This window comes from Poeciliopsis prolifica, unplaced genomic scaffold, assembly GCF_027474105.1.
Source record: "Poeciliopsis prolifica strain line A6 unplaced genomic scaffold, Auburn_PproV2 SCAFFOLD017, whole genome shotgun sequence".
Taxonomy (NCBI): domain Eukaryota; kingdom Metazoa; phylum Chordata; class Actinopteri; order Cyprinodontiformes; family Poeciliidae; genus Poeciliopsis; species Poeciliopsis prolifica.
The window spans coordinates 804,226-823,372 of NW_026562392.1; the positions used below are offsets into that span (position 1 = coordinate 804,226).

At 39.2% G+C, this 19,147-nt stretch overlaps 2 protein-coding genes across 4 annotated transcripts in view; both read left to right on the top strand.

Annotated features, from left to right (window-relative positions):
- cdk14 (cyclin-dependent kinase 14) overlaps window positions 1–8,024 on the top strand; it is a 150,519-nt gene extending 142,495 nt beyond the window's left edge. For all 3 annotated transcript variants that reach the window (XM_055041929.1, XM_055041930.1, XM_055041931.1), the window contains one exon: window positions 1,760–8,024. The gene's annotated coding sequence lies outside the window, so the exon portion shown is untranslated. The remainder of the gene's footprint in view (window positions 1–1,759) is intronic.
- Window positions 8,025–13,269: 5,245 nt separating this feature from the next.
- On the top strand, window positions 13,270–18,793 carry fzd1 (frizzled class receptor 1). The gene has a single exon (XM_055042142.1). The coding sequence runs from the start codon at window positions 13,565–13,567 to the stop codon at window positions 15,209–15,211; it is 1,647 nt and encodes a 548-aa protein (XP_054898117.1). The 5' UTR covers window positions 13,270–13,564; the 3' UTR covers window positions 15,212–18,793.
- Window positions 18,794–19,147: the final 354 nt, after the last annotated feature.

Here is a 19,147-nt window from a genome sequence, read left to right on the forward strand (position 1 = left end):
CATACTTAAACCTTCCTAACCAAATCAGGTCAGAGGTTGATTCAACTTTCTTTGGAAAGAACATCTTCTGATGGAATATATTTGTCTTTTAAATATTTTACTGAATGACAAATTAAACTACATTTAAATTAATTGACTTGGTTTTGTTCTGGTCTAACTGGTCAGCTGTTGGACTGAAGTAGATTTCCGTTAACAGACTCCAGGATTCTCACTTTCTTCCTGTTCTAAATTAAAAATCTTCTGCTTGCTGTTTGTTCATCACGTTCTCTGGACACCAACAGCACATTCTCTCATGGTCACATGGACCTTTTGGAGTGGGTAAACTACAGTAGCACTCATCCAGATGTTTGGGATTCCTGATGTGGAATGGACTGCTTTACTGAGAGCTGACTACCAAAGACTGGCAGAATCCAATCCTCAGACAGTTTGGGGGGAGGGAGGGGGGGTGTGATTGGGAGGAAGTAGGGTGGAGGGGGTGAAGAAAAAGACCAGATAGAGGCAAGGTATTATTTATTAATCTCCAGATCCCTCCTTTACGTCAACCTCTTACTCCTTCTCCTTTTCCTCTGATCACTCCTTCTCTTGTTCCTCTCTGGCTCATCCTCTTCAGCCTCTCCACCCCCCATCCCCTCACTCTCACCAGCTTGATATCCTTAACTCCTTCTCCTACTTACGCTCCCTGGTTCTCTTCTTCAGCCTCTGATCTCTCTTGTACAGCTTCCTGCTCCTCTTTGCCACATCACAACTCTGCTCTGGGTTTGCTGCTCTGTTCTTTTCTTTTCTTCCAGTCAAAACAAACAACAAATGCATTATTTTAGAAATTAGCATGTTTTTGTGACTGATGAATATATATATTTTGGCAGTGTCCACTTATGCAGAGTGATATGTAAACTGTGTTGATAAAGAAATTGAAGAGCGTTTTTTCACTAGTGGCTAAAACAGTCAAATGTTAGCAAGGTTATAAATAACATTAAAACTATGTTGATGATCAGTTGGCTGTTATGTTTTTTGACCGTTTTCCTGATTTAATTGTTGTTCTCAGACAGAGGTATTGAGCTATTTGTATCTTTAGTTCATAAGTGTTGGCAGAAGGGAGCGGAAGGATAAACAGCTAAGCTGCAGTATGTCACTTTTATAATAAAAAAACATGTTTTTCAAACATGGCAGTATAATATATGTGACACATAGTCTGGGAAAGAAACTGAGGTTCTTGGCCTTCTCCCAGTATTATCTGCAGAAATACCCCATGGAGTCAGAAACAACCAATCAGAGCAAGGAGGAGGATCTTATGATCTCAATCAATCTCATGCTTATCTCCTTCTCTTGCTCTCTGCTGGTTCACCACAACATAGCCTGCCACCTATGCTAAGACTCGTTAGGATGGGTACCTATGTCGACAAATCAGTGGTTTTTCTTGAACAATAAGTTGTCTCTCTGCCATTAGAACATTGAGCAGCATTGATTAATAGCACTAAGACCCTCCTCCTAGCTCTGATTGGTTGTTTTTGGTCAGGAGCAGAAAATTTCTTCAGACTGCAACAGTCGTACAAGGAGAATGTGAAGATCGAACTTCACACAGATTATCTGTCACCAGGCCACTTTAACTTCTGCATGACATGCAGAAGTTCACTATTAGCTCATGTGAAACCCTAGTAGCATGAGAACAAACTATAGCATGTGTGGTATGTGTTTTCGCCACACTGTCAGTGGTTTGGAGTGTGTTACTGACACATTGTGTCGTATCTTTGTCTGTTTCCAGGTGGCTGCTGTGAAAAAAGAAAAGGTGAAGATAAAGATGGTGACATCGAGAAGGCCCCAGCTCTCTCTTTATTTATTACCTTCACAAAATGTATGCGTGAGTGTGCGTATGTGCGTGTGTGTGTGTTGTATGCATGCTTCAGAAGGTGAGTGAAAAGGTATGCATTTTGAATGGTATCTAAGATTTCAGACTATTATTTGCAAGTTTTGTTTACTTTTTATAAGGTTCTAATAACTCATATATCATTGTCACAGTAGAAGCAAAACAACTTTACTATCGCTACATATTGTGTTTTGTGTTTGTAACTAGCCTCCTATTTAAGAATGTATATTTGTATGTATGATGTAATCATCTAGAAACTATATAAAGGACAGTTTTATTATTATTGCTTGTTACCACTGAACGGTTCTCAGCAGGGAAGCTCTCCCTGTAGACACATGCATTCAGGAGGCTCAGTCCAATCACGCTGGAGACCACAGGAAGTCCTTAGAATTCTGATTCATTTCTGTCCAGTTCAGCTCTGATTTGTGGACTTTTAAAAAGAAAAAAAAAAACAATAAACAAGATGATGATGATGATGATGTTGACGATCATGATAATGATGATGATGAGAGCTTTAAAGTGATGCAACTCGTCCCCTGGCAGCCATGTTGGAGGTCCTTCAATCTTTGTATTTCGGATTGAGACCAGTTGCTGTAAAATGTACTTATTTCCTGAATCACTTTTGTCTTTGTGGTTAATATTTTTTAAAGAAAAGCTCTTTTTTAAAGGTTGCCGGGAGTTAGAGAGACAGTAGCAGTTGTAAAAAAAAAAAGTAATTATCCTAAAACATTTAGCTTTATTTTTTTGTTTTTTCTTTTGTTTTTTTTCTGCTCTACAGCATGCAAAGCAATATCAAATGGAAAAAGACCTGGCTAGTTTCTTTAAGGAAGCTGATGGAACTGCCCGACTCTTCCAAATAAAAGAACATAAAAAAGATGTGGTCTCATGTACAAAGAGTTGCACGGATTTCCTGCTGAACCATATCAATATATCATACAGTATTTGCAGGGATTAGGGTCCACACCCTCTCACAAATAGTTGAAATCCACAAATAATGGAGTCTTTCTGAAAAGCCTTATAGCTGCTTATTTATATCATTCAAACACCAAATATATCTTAACGTGCATTTATACACACAGTGAAAATTATCAACAACAATCTTACTTATCTTTACTCTTTGGGATAATTTGTCAAATAAATGGCGCTCTTGGATTGGCCGGTTTAGAATTGCTAGCCAATAGTGTATCAGGTACCATTGAACCAAGTTATTTTTTCCTTAGATAATCTTTATGAAAAAATATGTGAATACTTCCAAAGAAAAATCCAGAATATAGCGAAAACGCAAGCACAAATAGCTAGTTAAATATTTACCCTGCAGGTGGAATTATTCTCTCTGAATTATCAAAAAAACATTTCTTTATTGAAAAAAGGATATTTGGAGATTCTCCATATACCCTTTTTGTGTAGATGCAGAAAAAAGCACAGATTGGACAAGTAGTGATAGTAATGATTAACAGATTGATTTGTAAAACCTGTTAATATTGTATACCTGTTGCAGAAACAGGATCACCCACTTTTTGTGTGTGCAGAGGGAAAGGCTGAAGCTGAGACAACTGCTGTAAAGACAAGAGGCACTTGGAGATGTAGGGACGTGAAATAATAAGACAAGGATTAGGTTGGATAAATGTCTCTGCTGAAGCTTAAATATGATGTATATTTTCAAAATCATCATTCTATCCTCGCTCTGTCTCTCTGATAGATTAAACACGTGGCATAATTTAGATTTCTAAGTATGTATTGGCAGACTGAGGGAAACTCAGAAGAATCCATGTCTGAGCTCTAAAGGAGTCATCCTGATGATGGGGAGCCAGAAAACAGCCTTATCATGAGAAATGACAGGGTGCCTCCATTTTGTGTCAAATGCTGTTAAGTTTCTCGGAACCAGCTGTGGATTCGGCTGTGGTTAAGTTGGCCTTGTCTCTGTCGACTGGAAGAGACAATCAGCCACGGCTCACTCTCTGAGCAGATAGCAGGCAGGTTGTTGGATGTTTGGCTTTTCCCTCTCCTGGAATTCAGAATTACAAGCAACTCCAAAATCTTTCTCCAAAATTCAATTAAAACTGGATTGAACTACTCTGAGAAGAAAAACAGATTGTCCTTTTGACATGCATTTAAGTTTTCAGTTTTTAATCCTATCAATTTAAAATGTAATGCTTTTTAACAATGCCAGGAGGACAGGCTATAAAATTAAAAGATGATTTTTAAACAGTTCATAGAAGTTTTCACATCTTTACATATGTTTCAGGTCAGTTTTGGTGAGTTTGTAGGATGTTTTTTAGCTTTTAAAAAATATGAAGTAATCAGTCAGTCAAATTGCAGATGATGAAATGAATACAAAATGTTTGTTCCACAGAGGCTTAATGAGCATAAGATTAAAGTAATAAACTGAAATGTCCCAATATTATATTCACACTGTGCTGTTTATGATAATTTTTCAAAAGAAAATTAATAATACTAATACTAATAATAATAATAATAATAATAATAATAATAATAATAATAATAATAATAATGATGATAAAGCCAGTGAGTTCATGGTACTCCCTACAGCATGCTTTCCACTGTCCTGCTCAAATATCGATGCTTCTCTATTTAATTCATGGACAATCATCTGCACCCTTTGAACATGAGGCTCCTGCATTCTAATATTTCTAAATGGGACATTCTCATTGTTGGGTTGGGTAGCGTCAGTGGACCTCCATGATGGAACCAGATCTTGTTGTTGCAACCTGAAAGCTTCTCCTGAACAATCTGTGTTGAACATACTGATGATGCAGGGACAGCGCAAAGTGCTTTTAGACGCAATACTCCAATGAACCACAACGGCTCTGATGGAAACATAGATTTGAGCATAACAAACATGGGCAATATAAGTGTCAGTGCTTCCATCTGAGAATACGAGCTAATGTACATAAAGACAAAGCAGCAAGACAATAGGCTAAAAAGCCTCACTCTATGTTTTGATCCAGTTCTGAAAAATCCATCTTCCAAGTTTTCTGACATGCCAAAAAATTTGATCGATTCATGTTGATACTTAAATCTGTTTGTTCCTTATTCAAGAGTTATGACTACACCAGAGTTTTCTTTGACAAAGTAAATGTGTGAAGGATGGGTTTATGTGCAGCCTGTGCTGCAAAGGTTGTGCATAACTTTGACTCGTCCCTAGGCCACCAACATACACTCTCCTGAGGCTGTTCCCTGAGATGTCTTCCCCCAAAACTTTGCATATTTTTCTGGATGTTTTGGAACTTTCTACTGAACAAAGCTCGGCTATATAAAGTGACATCATTTGCAAATATGTTAAAAATGATTTTTTCTATTGCTAAGATTTCTTTTTTTTTCTTTTTGTGTAAAGATAATTGAATATTACAGAGTAGTTGTGTTGTGATAATTGTAAGGTATAATCAAACTAATGGCTTCCTTCTCATTAGTCCATTTCAGAACAAGTGAGACATTAATAACGGCCCTGCACTGTTGAACAGCCGAGAACATGAGGCTGCAAATCTAAAGCCACGGACAAATGGATACTGTAGATATTATTCCTGTTCCTCTCTAGCACACACAAACACACGCACACACAATAACATGCGCACACTCAAGTTTGCATTTCAACCCGTATTAGGACTTTGTATTGACTTCCATCAATTTAAGTAACTGGATATAAGCCTAACCCAGATATTTTCCCAAAACAAAACCTAATTCACATCACACCTCTCACCCCTAACCCTAAACAATGGGGTCCTCTGTATTGGGACTGGGCTTTGGTCCCCATGAGGCCCATTGGTCTTCAAAAGGTTAGTAAATATGCAAGAAATGGTCCTAAATATGATAACTAAACAAGTGCACACATATACAATTCCAGGTAAGACAGCTGTATTACCTAACATTAGAAACTGCTCTGCAGCTTCTGCAGCTCCAGCTACAGTATAGTTTACTTTCAACACCATTGTTCAGCTAAAACTGTTTTTTTTCTTTTTTTCTAAAAGGTTACTTAATGCAACTTTTGCAGTAAAAAGTTCTCTCCATACAGACCACTGTTGTATTTTTAAGAATGATATCCCAAAGCAAGCTAATGACATGCTTTGTATTAAACCAAATGTTACAGTCTCCTTCCTTCCTGAGTGTTGAAATGGATAAACTAACCAGCAGTCTATAATGATGCAGAAGAGCCTTATTTTTTGGTTTATCTGCTGTAATCAGGTCAAGGTCTCAAAAATGACTGACAAACCCTCCCTTCTGGCTCTACCTTAGTAGAAACAATAAGTAGGTGGAAGTGTCAGCATAGTGAAGTATAGTCTGTTTGATAATTGGTACGTAGCGTTTAAAATAAATACCATAGACATATCTGTACTAGCATCTGTACCCTTATATGGCAATAATTCCATCCACAAATTCATAATAGAAACAACCAAAAAATAATCATTTCGAAAAGTTTGTCCAAATCTGTTGTACAGATACACTTACAGTTCAACATGTTTGTTTATTAGTTTCTGACTTCAGCTAGAATTTTTAAAAATAGAAGGTAAGTCAAATCTATCACATATATAAAAAAATGTTGCATATTGTGGGTTTTTCAGACCCACTCAATATTGATCCAGTAACAAGCTGGTAAACAGTGAATAAATAGGGAAACCAGAACCTTTTTTCCTTTTCACAACAGAAATAAAAACCCAAACAAGCCATCTTCCACTTAATAACTTTGCATGTTTTCCTTCGTTTGGTTTGACATTTGTAAAGTTGAACTGGAGCCGTTGGGAATAAATGGTTTTCTTTGACAAAGCAAATGTCAGAGAATTCAGTCAGTCTCAGCAACAGACTGAGACTGTTGCTTTTAAGGTTGATTACAGCGACTGCTGCTTCTCCTGTAGATGACATCCAAGTACTGCGTACAGGTGGGAATATCCAACCAATAACAGGGAAGCTATGGAGTTATGAGGCACTTAGACAGTTTATTGTGATTCCGTTCCAATCCAGCTTTTCCAACCACAGAGTTGAACCTCTGAGATTTAAAAAAGATGATGGGCTTAACTTACCCAGCAGCATTTTAAAAAATGCACTTTAAATAAAAATTGCCTGTATGGTCACTTTACTCTCTGGCTTTCCCTAAACGATAAACGCATAAATATTCATGCCCTCTCTCTCGGCTGGATGCAGAGCATGCCGGCTTCCTCACAAATGTAAATCTCATCCCTGGATGTGAACCCTTACATGGACAGAGGGGAGCTGGTAGATCTGCTCTACTTGAAGTTATCTTTCAGCTTTTCAGTGTCACCCGCAGGCTGTGATTGTGCAGCAGGAAAAAGGGGAGGAGAGGCGGTGGGTAATGCCACTAAAGCAGCGTGACAGAAGAGGGTTAATACCATCGAGCTGTGCTAAGATTGCCCAGCCTCGAGTGGCTTTAGGGATTGCAGGCAGTATTAGCCAAGAATAATTATTTTTGCTATGTTGCTCCCTGTGTGAGCACGCTCTCTGTGTGCCGCGCGTTGCTTCATTACACCCCCCAACTGTTTCCTGGAGCTCCTGCAGCCTGCAGTTTGCTGTAAAACTTTTCAAGTCCCACGTGGGCAGAGTTGAAACTCTGTTCAAACAGGAATGTTCTTCATACATTTTGTAGAAGGTCCAGTGAAAGGGGTGGTATTGCATATTTAACACTGTGACTGCAAAATGAAATATCACCGGAAACGTCAAAGGTGGAAGCTTAGCGTGTGAACAGGGTTGGAAGAGTCTCCTTAGCGCTAATGAAAAGTCATGTATGATAATGCATATTTCTATAAATATATATATATATGAAAGGCCTCTATTTTTGGCATTTATTATGTGGACATAAGTGATTTGACTATAATAAACATGTAGGTTGGCTCTGACATGCATCCTGGCTGTGCTCATCAATAAATCTGTGTTTGCAAGATTTTAATGTGAAGCTTCTCTTGCAGTTTGCTTTTTTTTTCTACGCTGCACTGAAAAACTGAACAAAAACATCCTTTTCACAAGTGGTTTGGAGTCGCCAATCACTTTATAGGGTGAAATAATATTGTATACTTTAGGATAGCTGTTGCATTATTTGTTACAACCTCTATGTAATGTTATTATGGAAGATGTAATGTCCTTCTGTAAATGTTTAATGTTGTTTACCTGAAATAAAATTCTTCAAAGATCTTATGAATTCAGACTTTTATTTTGAAAATATTTAAGGTTTCTGCACAAAGAGATTTGATGAGACATTTTCAAAGTTGACCAAAATGTGTTTTTGTTGACTGAGAGTAATGTTGGCCTTTTGGTATTCTAAAAACGAAAAAGAATCTGTGGTGGGAGCTAAAGTCAAAATATGAAAAGCCGCACAGCAAGAAAAAGATTGCTTGATTGTTGTAATGCCAATAAAGATTTTTCTTTGATTTTCAAGAGGGGTGTGAATAATTTGACATGCTGTTGTGATTAGAAATTAAAATAAAACTTGTTTCACCAAAACTGGTGCTCCATTCACATAATTTAATTTCTCATCTCGTTTCACACCACTGACAAACTTTATAGACAAAGTTTGCCGGGCTATAAATGATTCGATTTTTTTAGTTTTTCTTCTTTAAAGTGAGCAATGAAAAACAAAACACAATGGATGTGAAACTTGACTGAAAGGGCCTTTATGTGAATAAAGACACATACATGGGGCCGTGTTGCTCTGTTTCATGGGAAGGAAGAAAATGCTTATTATTATTAATCAGGGTGGGGTTACTTCCATGAGGTCTGTTTTCAGCACAAGCTAAACCCGTTTTACTGCTCATTAACCTAATGTCATACGGGCCTGACTGCAATGACAGGTTTCCTATCTAAAAGCAGCATGTTCACGATGGTTTGAGTCATCATTTCTAACAGAAACCCTGTATTTAATGATTCAGTCCTCTTCAGCTTATTTTTACAGCTCTGACTCACAGCACACTATCAGCACAATGTACTTTACAGGACAAACTGTTATATCCAGTTCTCCAGTCCAACCTGATTCAAATTCAGGTCATTATCTAATTGATTATCAAATATTGACAGAGTGTAATCATTTTTAAATAAGCTGTCCTCATGTATAGTTAAGGATTTTAAAATCTGCAGCTGTTTAGAAGTGATCCAAAGAACAAACTTTTACAATTTGTGTAGATCTACAGCTTTGATTTATGTTGGACAGTCCAGAAAATCGTCTTCATGCTAGCAAGGAGCATTTAGGTTCAGTTATCACTGGGATTTGAAATGCTCTGTGAAGCATGCATGTATTTGGACCCACATAGTTAATGTTAACCCTGTGTGGACCCAATGTAACCCAGCTGATTAATACAAACTAACACAAATCAGCATTTGTTCTGATTTCTCTTTGAAGTTGAATATTGGGAAATCATAAAAAGCAATGTTCAAATCAATGAGATGAAGATGGTATCATCTAAATGGTTCATTTGTTTAAACTTCTCCATTTATAATCTTTCAGCACATCATATTTATTTATTTTGTTTATTGCACATTTATTTACAAGTGAAGTCATCAAACTGAACAAAGAGAGACATTTTATAAAACCATCTGATTGGCTATAAGTTAAAGAAGTCTTTTCTGTTGATCTTCAGTGACCATTCCTTTCAGACACCAACAGATGCCTTCATGCTGACATCTTTTGCATGTTGAAATGTGACAGACGTCTTTTCTACATTTTTAATAATACAACTTCCCACATTTCCCTTTTCAGAATCATTTGGACATTAAAAGACGTCATGCACGACATGCACAATGTAAGCCAAATGTCTAAGGAAGTCCAGCTGACTTCAGTAATCCCTCAATCTGAGCAAGCATGGGACGACTGGTGTTAATGACATATGTCAGGCTGCATCTCTTCTACTTGTGGAGTCCAAGTAAAAACTAGCATTCCTCTATTAGCATGCACCTCCTCTGTCTCTGGCAAACAGATGAAGGTGTGGTTCTTCTCTTCTCTGTGCATGAATAGACTCATGTATTCTTCATCTATTGTCTGCTTTTTCTTTGCTGTGTGGTTCTGAGTATCCTAGTACAAAGGCTCATTACATGAAATGGCATCATGATCTTAAAGTGACAGACAGGAGCTCTCACACTGGATTGAGCTGTGAGCAGTGCAGCCATCCTGCACGCCTTCCTTGCTTCAGTGGAAATTTCCCAGCTGGAAAATTTCAAAGGATACCAGGGAAACTGCTGCCTGTTGGAACGCCCTGTGAAGTTTATGAGAGACCTATAATGCTTCTCCCTCCTTTAACATCTCTCATGTAAACTGTTATTCTGAAAATAACACAATAATATTTGTTTTAAATCACAAGGTAATTTCTGATAGAGCTTGTTACTAAGCTGTGACTAAACTCATTCTAAATGTGCACACTGGTTTGTTTGTACAGTTGAAACCAAATATTTATATATGCAAAATAAAAAGACACAAACACGTTCTCTCGCCACCTGAAGTTAAATCAGATCAAGCTTCTCTTTTTTAGGTCAGTTAGAATTACCAAATTATTCTTATTTGCTAAATGCCAGAAAACCTGAACCTGAAACACACCTGAGTTAAAGCTCAGGAGCAGGTTGGTCTTCAGTATACAGTCCAGGTGATTATAAAATGGCTTAATGACAGTGAAGTCATTGGTTTGGTCATATGGCAGTGAAGCGACCCATAAACCTGGCTGACGTAAGCCAGGTTTGCAAACTCTGGCAAACTCTGGCTTACCTCAGGTCCAGCAAACTTTGAGAAGGTTCTGGAAGGAACCCAGAGGATCTGTGAGTTTATCATCTTTTCATGCTTGACTACTATACAAGGCTCCAGTTACTAGATGGCAGCAGTGATCAAAATAACCAACAGGCTGCCTGTTAAACCCAGTAGCAGAAGGAGCCAGCTATGCACTGGCGAAAACACAGTTGACAACTGATGGAGCTGGAGAAGTTTGGAACAGTGAGGAGAAAACAGCGGCAGAGGGAAGACGAAGAGAATGTCTTTTTTTCATTATCAGAATAATGTCATAATATTAGTTGAATGAAAAAATATATTACCAGAAGGAAGTCATAAAATAACTAGAAAAAAAAATGTTCAGTAGCCCAGCATGTTTATGTGATTACCTGAGTGACTGAGGGGCATGAAAATATTTCTGATCCATTGCTTGACAGAAAATAAGAAACTGGTAAAAGGTGGTGCTGCTTTTTACTGGTGTGTGTATGGAATTAATCAGGCATACCAAGGACTGCTGCTAGAGTTCTGACTAACACCAGAAAAATGGATCAAATTACAAAAGTTTTTAGATATCTGCTCTGCCTCTCAGTGTCTACAAGGACAGGCTTTGTATTGATCTATAAAGCTCTACTGGACTTGATCCAGAACACATTTCCGAGTTGCCAGAAGGATATGAGAAGTTGGTCTCGGTAGAACCTTTTCTTACTTGGCTCATGGATCAGAGCCACATCAGGTGTTGATTTTTTCCTCAGCTGCAGAAAACCTGATTGGAGCAGAAATAGTAGCTTCCTTTAAATCAGGATGGAAAACATCCGATTGACAAACTGTAAACATTTTCATCTTTAATATAATGTTTTTATGCTTTATTTTTAATTTCCATAATGCACTTTGGATTGCCTAGTGTGTGAATGTTGCTGTATGAATATACTGGCCTTGCCTGGTTACTAAGGGATGGCAGGAGAGTCAGATAAGAGCAATTGGAGTCTGGACTCCAGTAATGTTCTTATAAAGAAACCAAAAAGTGAAGCTCACTGTACCACTCTGTCTATATTCCAACCTTTAGCTGTAGTCATGAGACACAGATCATGACTAAAGGAACAAGATTCTGGACACATTCAGAGAAAATATGGATAGATGGTTTTAATATCCAAAATGAGAAATGGTATAAAAGACACACACAAAAAGAGAGAGAGAGAGAGAGTCAGAGAGAGAGAGAGAGAGAGAGAAAAAGAGAGAGAGAGAGAGAGACAGAGAGAGAGAGAGACAGAGAGAGAGGAAGCTGTAAAGCTGGAGAAAGTAAGACACAAATAAACAGGAAGTAGATGTGAAGAGAATGGCTTTTGTTACTTTGTTTTGTGGACACGTCTAATAGGGGAGTGGAGAGTAATAACTCAAAAAAAAAAAACATCAAATTAATTTAAAAATTTAAAAAATTATGTGACTGAAACTATTGGCTGTATTAAAGTAATGGCAATATTGGCTTTAGGAACATTTGAGTTGATTTACTGTAACAGTCCTGTTTCTACACAACATTGTGTTGTTTTCTTTTGGAACTCACTGATAGAAAGTATCTTCTAGCATTCTTCCATATGATCTTTCTGTTACACTCGTGTTCTAGTACATTAACTTTGACCAACTTGAGGAACTTTCATTTATTTCTCCAAATGTTTCCTTTTATTTATTTATGCTCATCTTGTTCAAGTTGTATATGTTTTGTTATGTATTACTAATATGTAACAGTGACTTATGTAACGCATCGACTCGATGAAGCTGACCAAAACCTGCATGCGCCATAAACAACCTCATGGGGAATATAGGGCCATGAAATCATAACAAGTAATAAAATGTCTAAAGGATTCATTTTTCTAACTTTAATTTCTTAATATTTGGAAGAATAGTCAACACAGACTGAAAGACTTCATGCTAAAACACTGCAGAAAATCAATGTCATGGTTTACAGCTCCGCCTCCTCTTGGGAGAAATTGAGTTGAATGAGAGGAATCCCAGAAGGAGAACCGACTGAGATGAGAATCGAGCAACGGACAGGCTTGTTTGCAGTGAAAAAAAAAAAAAAAAATAAATATATATAATATATATATATATATATATATATATATATATATATATATATATATATTATATATATATATATATATATATATATATATATTCTGATCTGTACAGAAGAAACAGTGCCATCAACAGCCACAATGATCAAAGCATCAGAGCCACAATGGTCAAAGCATCAGCTGCTTCTTTTGGAATGCAATTACATTTGCTAATTTTGTTTTATTATTATTATTTTGTGTGTGTGCCTTTTGGAAAGAAAATTGCACAAAAATTGAAATTTCTACTTACTCTTTATTGACATAAAAATATATTTTATGAAACTGTATATTTTTCAATTTCATATATTGTATATTAAACTGAGCTCAAATAAGTACTTCTGTTACTGCTTTCTGATGAGAACATCCTTAATAAGTAGGAGACCCATCAAATCGAGCAGGGCTTGGGTGAGAATCAGCTTTTATTTTGAAGGGGCCCGGTAGATGTTGCACATGCATTGACGTTTCTCCAACCAGACTGAAGCAGAGAGAGAGAGAGAGAGAGAGAGAGAGAGAGAGAGAGAGAGAGAGAGAGAGAGAGAGAGAGAGAGAGAGAGAGAGAGAGAGAGAGAGAGAGTTTGATCGGCGCTCTGACTCCGTGCTGTGCAGACGGAATACTGAGGCTCCTGCGTTGGAAGGGAAACCACTTCATTCGGCTCCAAAGAGGATTTTAAATGAAGGCTCCGGGTTTGCAGCTGAGCATCTCGGATCTTTGTTCCATGTTTCTCCCCCGCCGCGAGATGAGAAGCTGAGGGACGGGGACAGGAGCACCGCGGGGAGACGCTGCGTTCAGCTCAGCAACAAAGAAGCGCTCTGGGAAGCTGCTAAGGCTGAGGGAACGCGAAGTTATTCCCAACAAACAGAAAGTCGTGCCGCAGATCCTTCCTCGCCATGCTGCTCCACGGACTGCTCCGCACCGCGGTCTCTCTGCTGCCCTTCATCCTGCCCGCCTCCTTCAGGGTCAACGCTCAGTATGGAGACCGAGGAATGTCTATCCCGGAGCATGGATTCTGCCAGCCGATCTCCATCCCGTTGTGCACGGACATCGCCTACAACGAGACCATCATGCCGAACCTGCTGGGCCACACGAACCAGGAAGACGCGGGACTGGAGGTCCACCAGTTCTACCCCCTGGTGAAGGTGCAGTGCTCTCCGGATTTAAAGTTCTTCCTCTGCTCCATGTACGCGCCGGTGTGCACGGTGCTGGAGCAGGCGCTGCCCCCGTGCCGCTCTCTGTGTGAGCGCGCGCGGCAGGGCTGCGAGGCGCTCATGAACAAGTTCGGCTTCCAGTGGCCCGACAGCCTCGCGTGCGAGAAGTTCCCGGTACACGGCGCGGGCGAGCTGTGCGTGGGCCAGAACATGTCGGACCGCGCGGAGCCGGAGGGGCCCGGGCACTACCCCACCGCGCGCTCCCCGCCCGAGCCCACGCACGGGCAGTTCAGGTGCCCGGGGCCCCTCGTCGTGCCCCCATACCTGAACTACCGCTTCCTGGGGCAGGAAAACTGCGGCGCCCCGTGCGAGCTGAAGAAGTCTCATGGGATGATGTACTTCAGCGAGGAGGAGCTGAAATTTGCTCGAATTTGGATCGGAATCTGGTCGATCCTCTGCTGCGCCTCCACTCTGTTCACGGTGCTGACCTACCTGGTGGATATGAAGCGCTTCAGCTACCCAGAGCGGCCCATAGTCTTCCTCTCTGGTTGCTACACCATGGTGTCCATCGCCTACATTGCTGGATTCTTACTGGAAGACAAGGTGGTTTGCAATGATCGCTTTGAAAAAGAGATGAGGACTGTGGTGCAGGGCACCAAGAAGGAAGGCTGCACCATCCTCTTCATGATGCTCTACTTCTTCAGCATGGCCAGCTCCATCTGGTGGGTCATCCTGGCCCTCACCTGGTTCCTGGCGGCTGGGATGAAGTGGGGCCACGAAGCTATCGAGGCTAACTCCCAGTACTTCCACCTAGCAGCCTGGGCCGTTCCCGCCATAAAGACCATCACCATCCTGGCAGTGGGCCAGGTGGATGGAGACGTGCTGAGTGGGGTCTGCTTCGTGGGCATCAACAGCGTGGATGCCCTGCGAGGCTTCGTCCTCGCGCCGCTCTTCGTCTATCTGTTCATCGGGACTTCCTTCCTCCTGGCTGGATTTGTGTCCCTCTTCCGCATCCGGACCATTATGAAACACGACGGCACCAAGACAGAGAAGCTGGAGAAGCTGATGGTGCGGATCGGGATCTTCAGCGTGCTCTACACCGTGCCGGCCACCATCGTCATTGCCTGTTACTTCTATGAGCAGGCCTTCCGTGAGCAGTGGGAGAGGACGTGGGTCAGCCAATCGTGTAAGACGTACGCCGTGCCGTGCCCCATCCAGAACCACCCCAACATGAGCCCGGACTTCACCGTCTTCATGATCAAGTATCTCATGACGCTCATAGTGGGAATCACTTCCGGCTTCTGGATCTGGTCTGGGAAGACCCTGAACTCATGGCGGAGGTTTTACACGAGACTGGCCAACAGCAAGCAGGGCGAAACCACAGTGTGACGGGCTTTTCACAAACTTACTCCTGCTTTTTGGACCCACCAGAGACCTTCGCTCTGTTTTATTGTACATACACATTTGTGAGATTTTTTTTGAAAGTATATATTTGTATTTAAAGGCTGAAAAAAAATAGTCCCCCTTTTTTCATCTTTGGATATGTTGGAGAAACATCACAAAAAGCCAGTGAACCATAGCGAATCCTGGTGTCTGTCTCATGACCTGGTTTACTGTGGACACCCCTGGGAGTACTTCACACGGAGTGTTTGTGTCTGTAGGTCGGTGGAGTACTTGTGAGCGAGTGCAGGGTCTATTCTAAGCAGAGTCCCGTGAAACCAAAGTGCTTCCTCGTGGCCTCCTCTTATCCTGATTAACCAGCTGCACTTTGTGTCTGAGGAAGCAAGCTTCAGGTTTCTGAGGCCTCGCGTTGGCCGCCTGGGACAAGAAATGCAGTGCGATGTATGCGTGTGAGTCAGTGAGATAGATGGTTCTGAACAGTGTATTTTATGGGCCCCTGCAGATGTAACATTCCTCTGTTAAAGTAAAAAAAAAAGAAGTTCTTATTGCCATGTAAATGGAAAATAAGGTTTCTCCTGCAGACCTCCGGTTTTCACTCTTTATTTTATTTCTTGCATATATGGGAATCCGTAGTGCCAAATGTCTTCCTCCACAGAGATACACTAATGCATCAAACCTGAGCAAAATAATCTTCAGAGCACAGTCAAATAAAGCCAGGGGATTTGGGAATGAAAATAGTTTTGGACACATTTAGTCATATATTTAGGAGATTTAAGGTAAAAATAGAATCATTTGTAAAACATTTTCCTATTGAAGAGCTTTTTGGACACCTTGGGATTTTAGATGTCACTGCAAAGAACTTATAAAAACATGTTAAAGAATAAAAATCATGTGACTCAGAGGCAAATTTTGACCAATGATAAATTTCCCTAGAAATTATTATGATAAACAATAATATAGTTGTTTTGGGACCATTTTCATGTAATAGAATCATAATGGCAAAATAATGCAAAGTTTCCCTCTTAAAGCAATAAACTTTAATTTAGTAAAGAACACGTAATCCTTGAAGTGGAAGGAAGGTATTTAAAATATTCTCCCCCAAAAGCCTCAAAACCAAGAAACAAAGCAGAAATAAAAACCACACACCACCGAGACCGCAAATGAAACAGATTATGAGGAAAATTGCTCTTTAAAAACATTATCAGAATGGATATTATCTGGCTGATTTTAATTGATCATGTGGTCAATTGATTTATTGCTTACTGCAAGAGGAAAGTAACTGATAAATTTAATAAGCTGCTGGTCATTTAATAACTTCAACTTTTGCAACCTTTGTTGTGGAACTTTTTCAACTGCCGATAAATGAAATGTGGTGAAGCTGTTCTAATTAAAAAGATCAGCAAAAAGTGATTTAGTTTTGATCAGGAGTCATTATGTGACCCATTTCATTGAGTCAACTGGCTCAAATGGGGATAACAACCAAAAAATAAATGGGAATAAACAAATATAGGGCTGGAAGCAATCAATAGGATTAATCAGGTTAATGATGATGAATCGACTATTGAAATGATGATCAACTAATTTAGTAATCAATTTGTCGTTCAAGTGGAATGTATAGACTCATAGACCATTTCCTAAATTAATAACATATTCAGAGCAGCAAATAGCCCAAAATAATCTATATTTTGGATTTAAGATTAAAACCATTTCTGTCTGAATATACCATGAATATGTTAGATGCAGAACTCAAGTGGCAATTTCAGGTAAAAAAAAAAAGAAAAAACATTTCCAACCAACTCTTGCTATGCAGTTACTAATCTGAATAAATAATTCCAGATCAGCCCTGCAGCCTGGATGTTCAGTCCAGTTGAAAGGGCTGAGCTTTCCACATGTCAATGTTTGAAGGATTTCCTTTAGCTGTGGATTTATCCTTTGCTCCAAATGATCAAGTATTCACTAAAGGAATGCAGTTGCTGCATTTTATGCAGTAAGTGTTTATTTTCATATTTCTAAAATTAATTGAAATATTTGACTTGCATTTCTAATTGTATTAAAAAGATAAAATCTGCAGAATGGGTCAGTTTTTATCTTATTAATCCATTATTTGGCTGAATCATTGTTGGAATAATCAATTACTAAAATAACCCCTAGCAGCTGGCCTAACATAAAGATTTCAGAGGAGAATGTACGATTCAGTGAAGGTTCATGTGTGATTTGAGAGTTTTTTCAACCATATATCACCATAAATGATGAAAACCGTTAACCTGTAAAACCGTTATCAAGTACAAAATGGCGTTAAGTGTTGAGCTGAATTTGGATGGACAAAAATGGAATAGTGTTTTTTCCAAAATAAGGGTTCAAACTGGTGATGATGTGAAATAACCCAAAATAGTTCATAATTTATTATAATAAAACCTGATCATTCACAGATGTAGATCTTCTGTTCTTCCACAGCTCAGAATTAGAGCATTAATATGTTGTGATGAAATTAAATCAAGAAGCACCAGATGATTAAATTGATCTGCAAAACTCATTTAAGGAGAAAAAGCAACTGGTTTTTACTCTCAGGCGTGAAATGATCAGATATCTGTCAAACTTTGGAGATTTTTGACAGTTGTACAAATAATTAGCAGAACATAAAAAGAAAAATAATATGGAGTGGTTTCAGAATGACTATTTTTAGAGCAAAAAAAGTAAACCATGCATTTTTTGTATTTTAGAACTTTTATTGAAGTCTTTCTGGGTTTTTATTTGACATAAAAACAAAATTTAGCAAAAGAAGATAGAAAAATGTTAGATGTGTTAGATGCAATTTTAATTCATAAGGAGGTAATGATCCAAGCAGAATTATTGATGCAGCTGGCCTTGCAGGATGTAATCTGCGTTATTTTGTGGGTAACGAGGCTCTGAAAATGCTCTGGGTCAAAGTGAAAGACTGGGCGCCACATGATGATGCATTAGAGGGACATAAACACCAGCACTCTTCATTTTAATCCAGCATGGAAAATAATATTTTGACAGTTTATGGAGATGTGTGTTGTCCATAGAGGGTCTCCAAGGCTAAACAAGGTTCTGTAATGGAGGGAAAAGGGTGTGGCTGGGTATGGGGGAGGTCCATGAATATGTAACCTTGTTTTTACTTGGAAGCTGAATGTTTGAGTTGGTGTTCAAAGGCCTGTCGGTGAGATGCAGATTGTGGAGAACATGGCTGCAATGCAGGACTGAAGCGCAGCCAGCAGCTTGTATGTCTTCCACTGCAGAAAGGAAGCGTTGTGTTGAAATGCAGAGTGGCCACTCACACACACACACACACACACACACACACACACACATGCACACGCAGACTGCGTATCCCTGTCGGATTCTCTTCCACACGGTGCTTCCGATTCTTAAGAACTCTTTTATTGTCTTGACGTATCTACAGTTGTCACGGCTTTGAAGTAATTTTCGTTACCTTTGCTATGAAGAGAACTTTTTATATTTATAGAAAAAAAATCTTATATAAGCACACACTACATTGATTTCTTTATAAATAAATAAATAAAAAAAACTCACCAATGCAACTTTTGAGCTATTTGTCTAATGTTTTTCTTCTGTCACAAAGTATAGCAATCGCCTTTATATGTCTGTTATTTTTATTAAAAAAAACAATAACTCATAATTTTTGGAAATGTCTAGTGTGTATGCTCACTTTCAAACTGTAGGAGTGGGGGCCGCTCAGCTCTGAAGATTCCTTCAGATGAAGCTAATATGTAACTTGGACGAGTCGAGCTCAGTGAGCGTTCTGAGTGTTTTCTCGCTGAGCAGCTGCAGAGGAACGACGAGGAAAAGGAAATTCTTTTCATGAAAGATGTACTGCTGAACTTTCAACTATGCAGACAGTAAAGATTGGAATTTATTATTTTTAAGGGGGGCTTGCTTTTT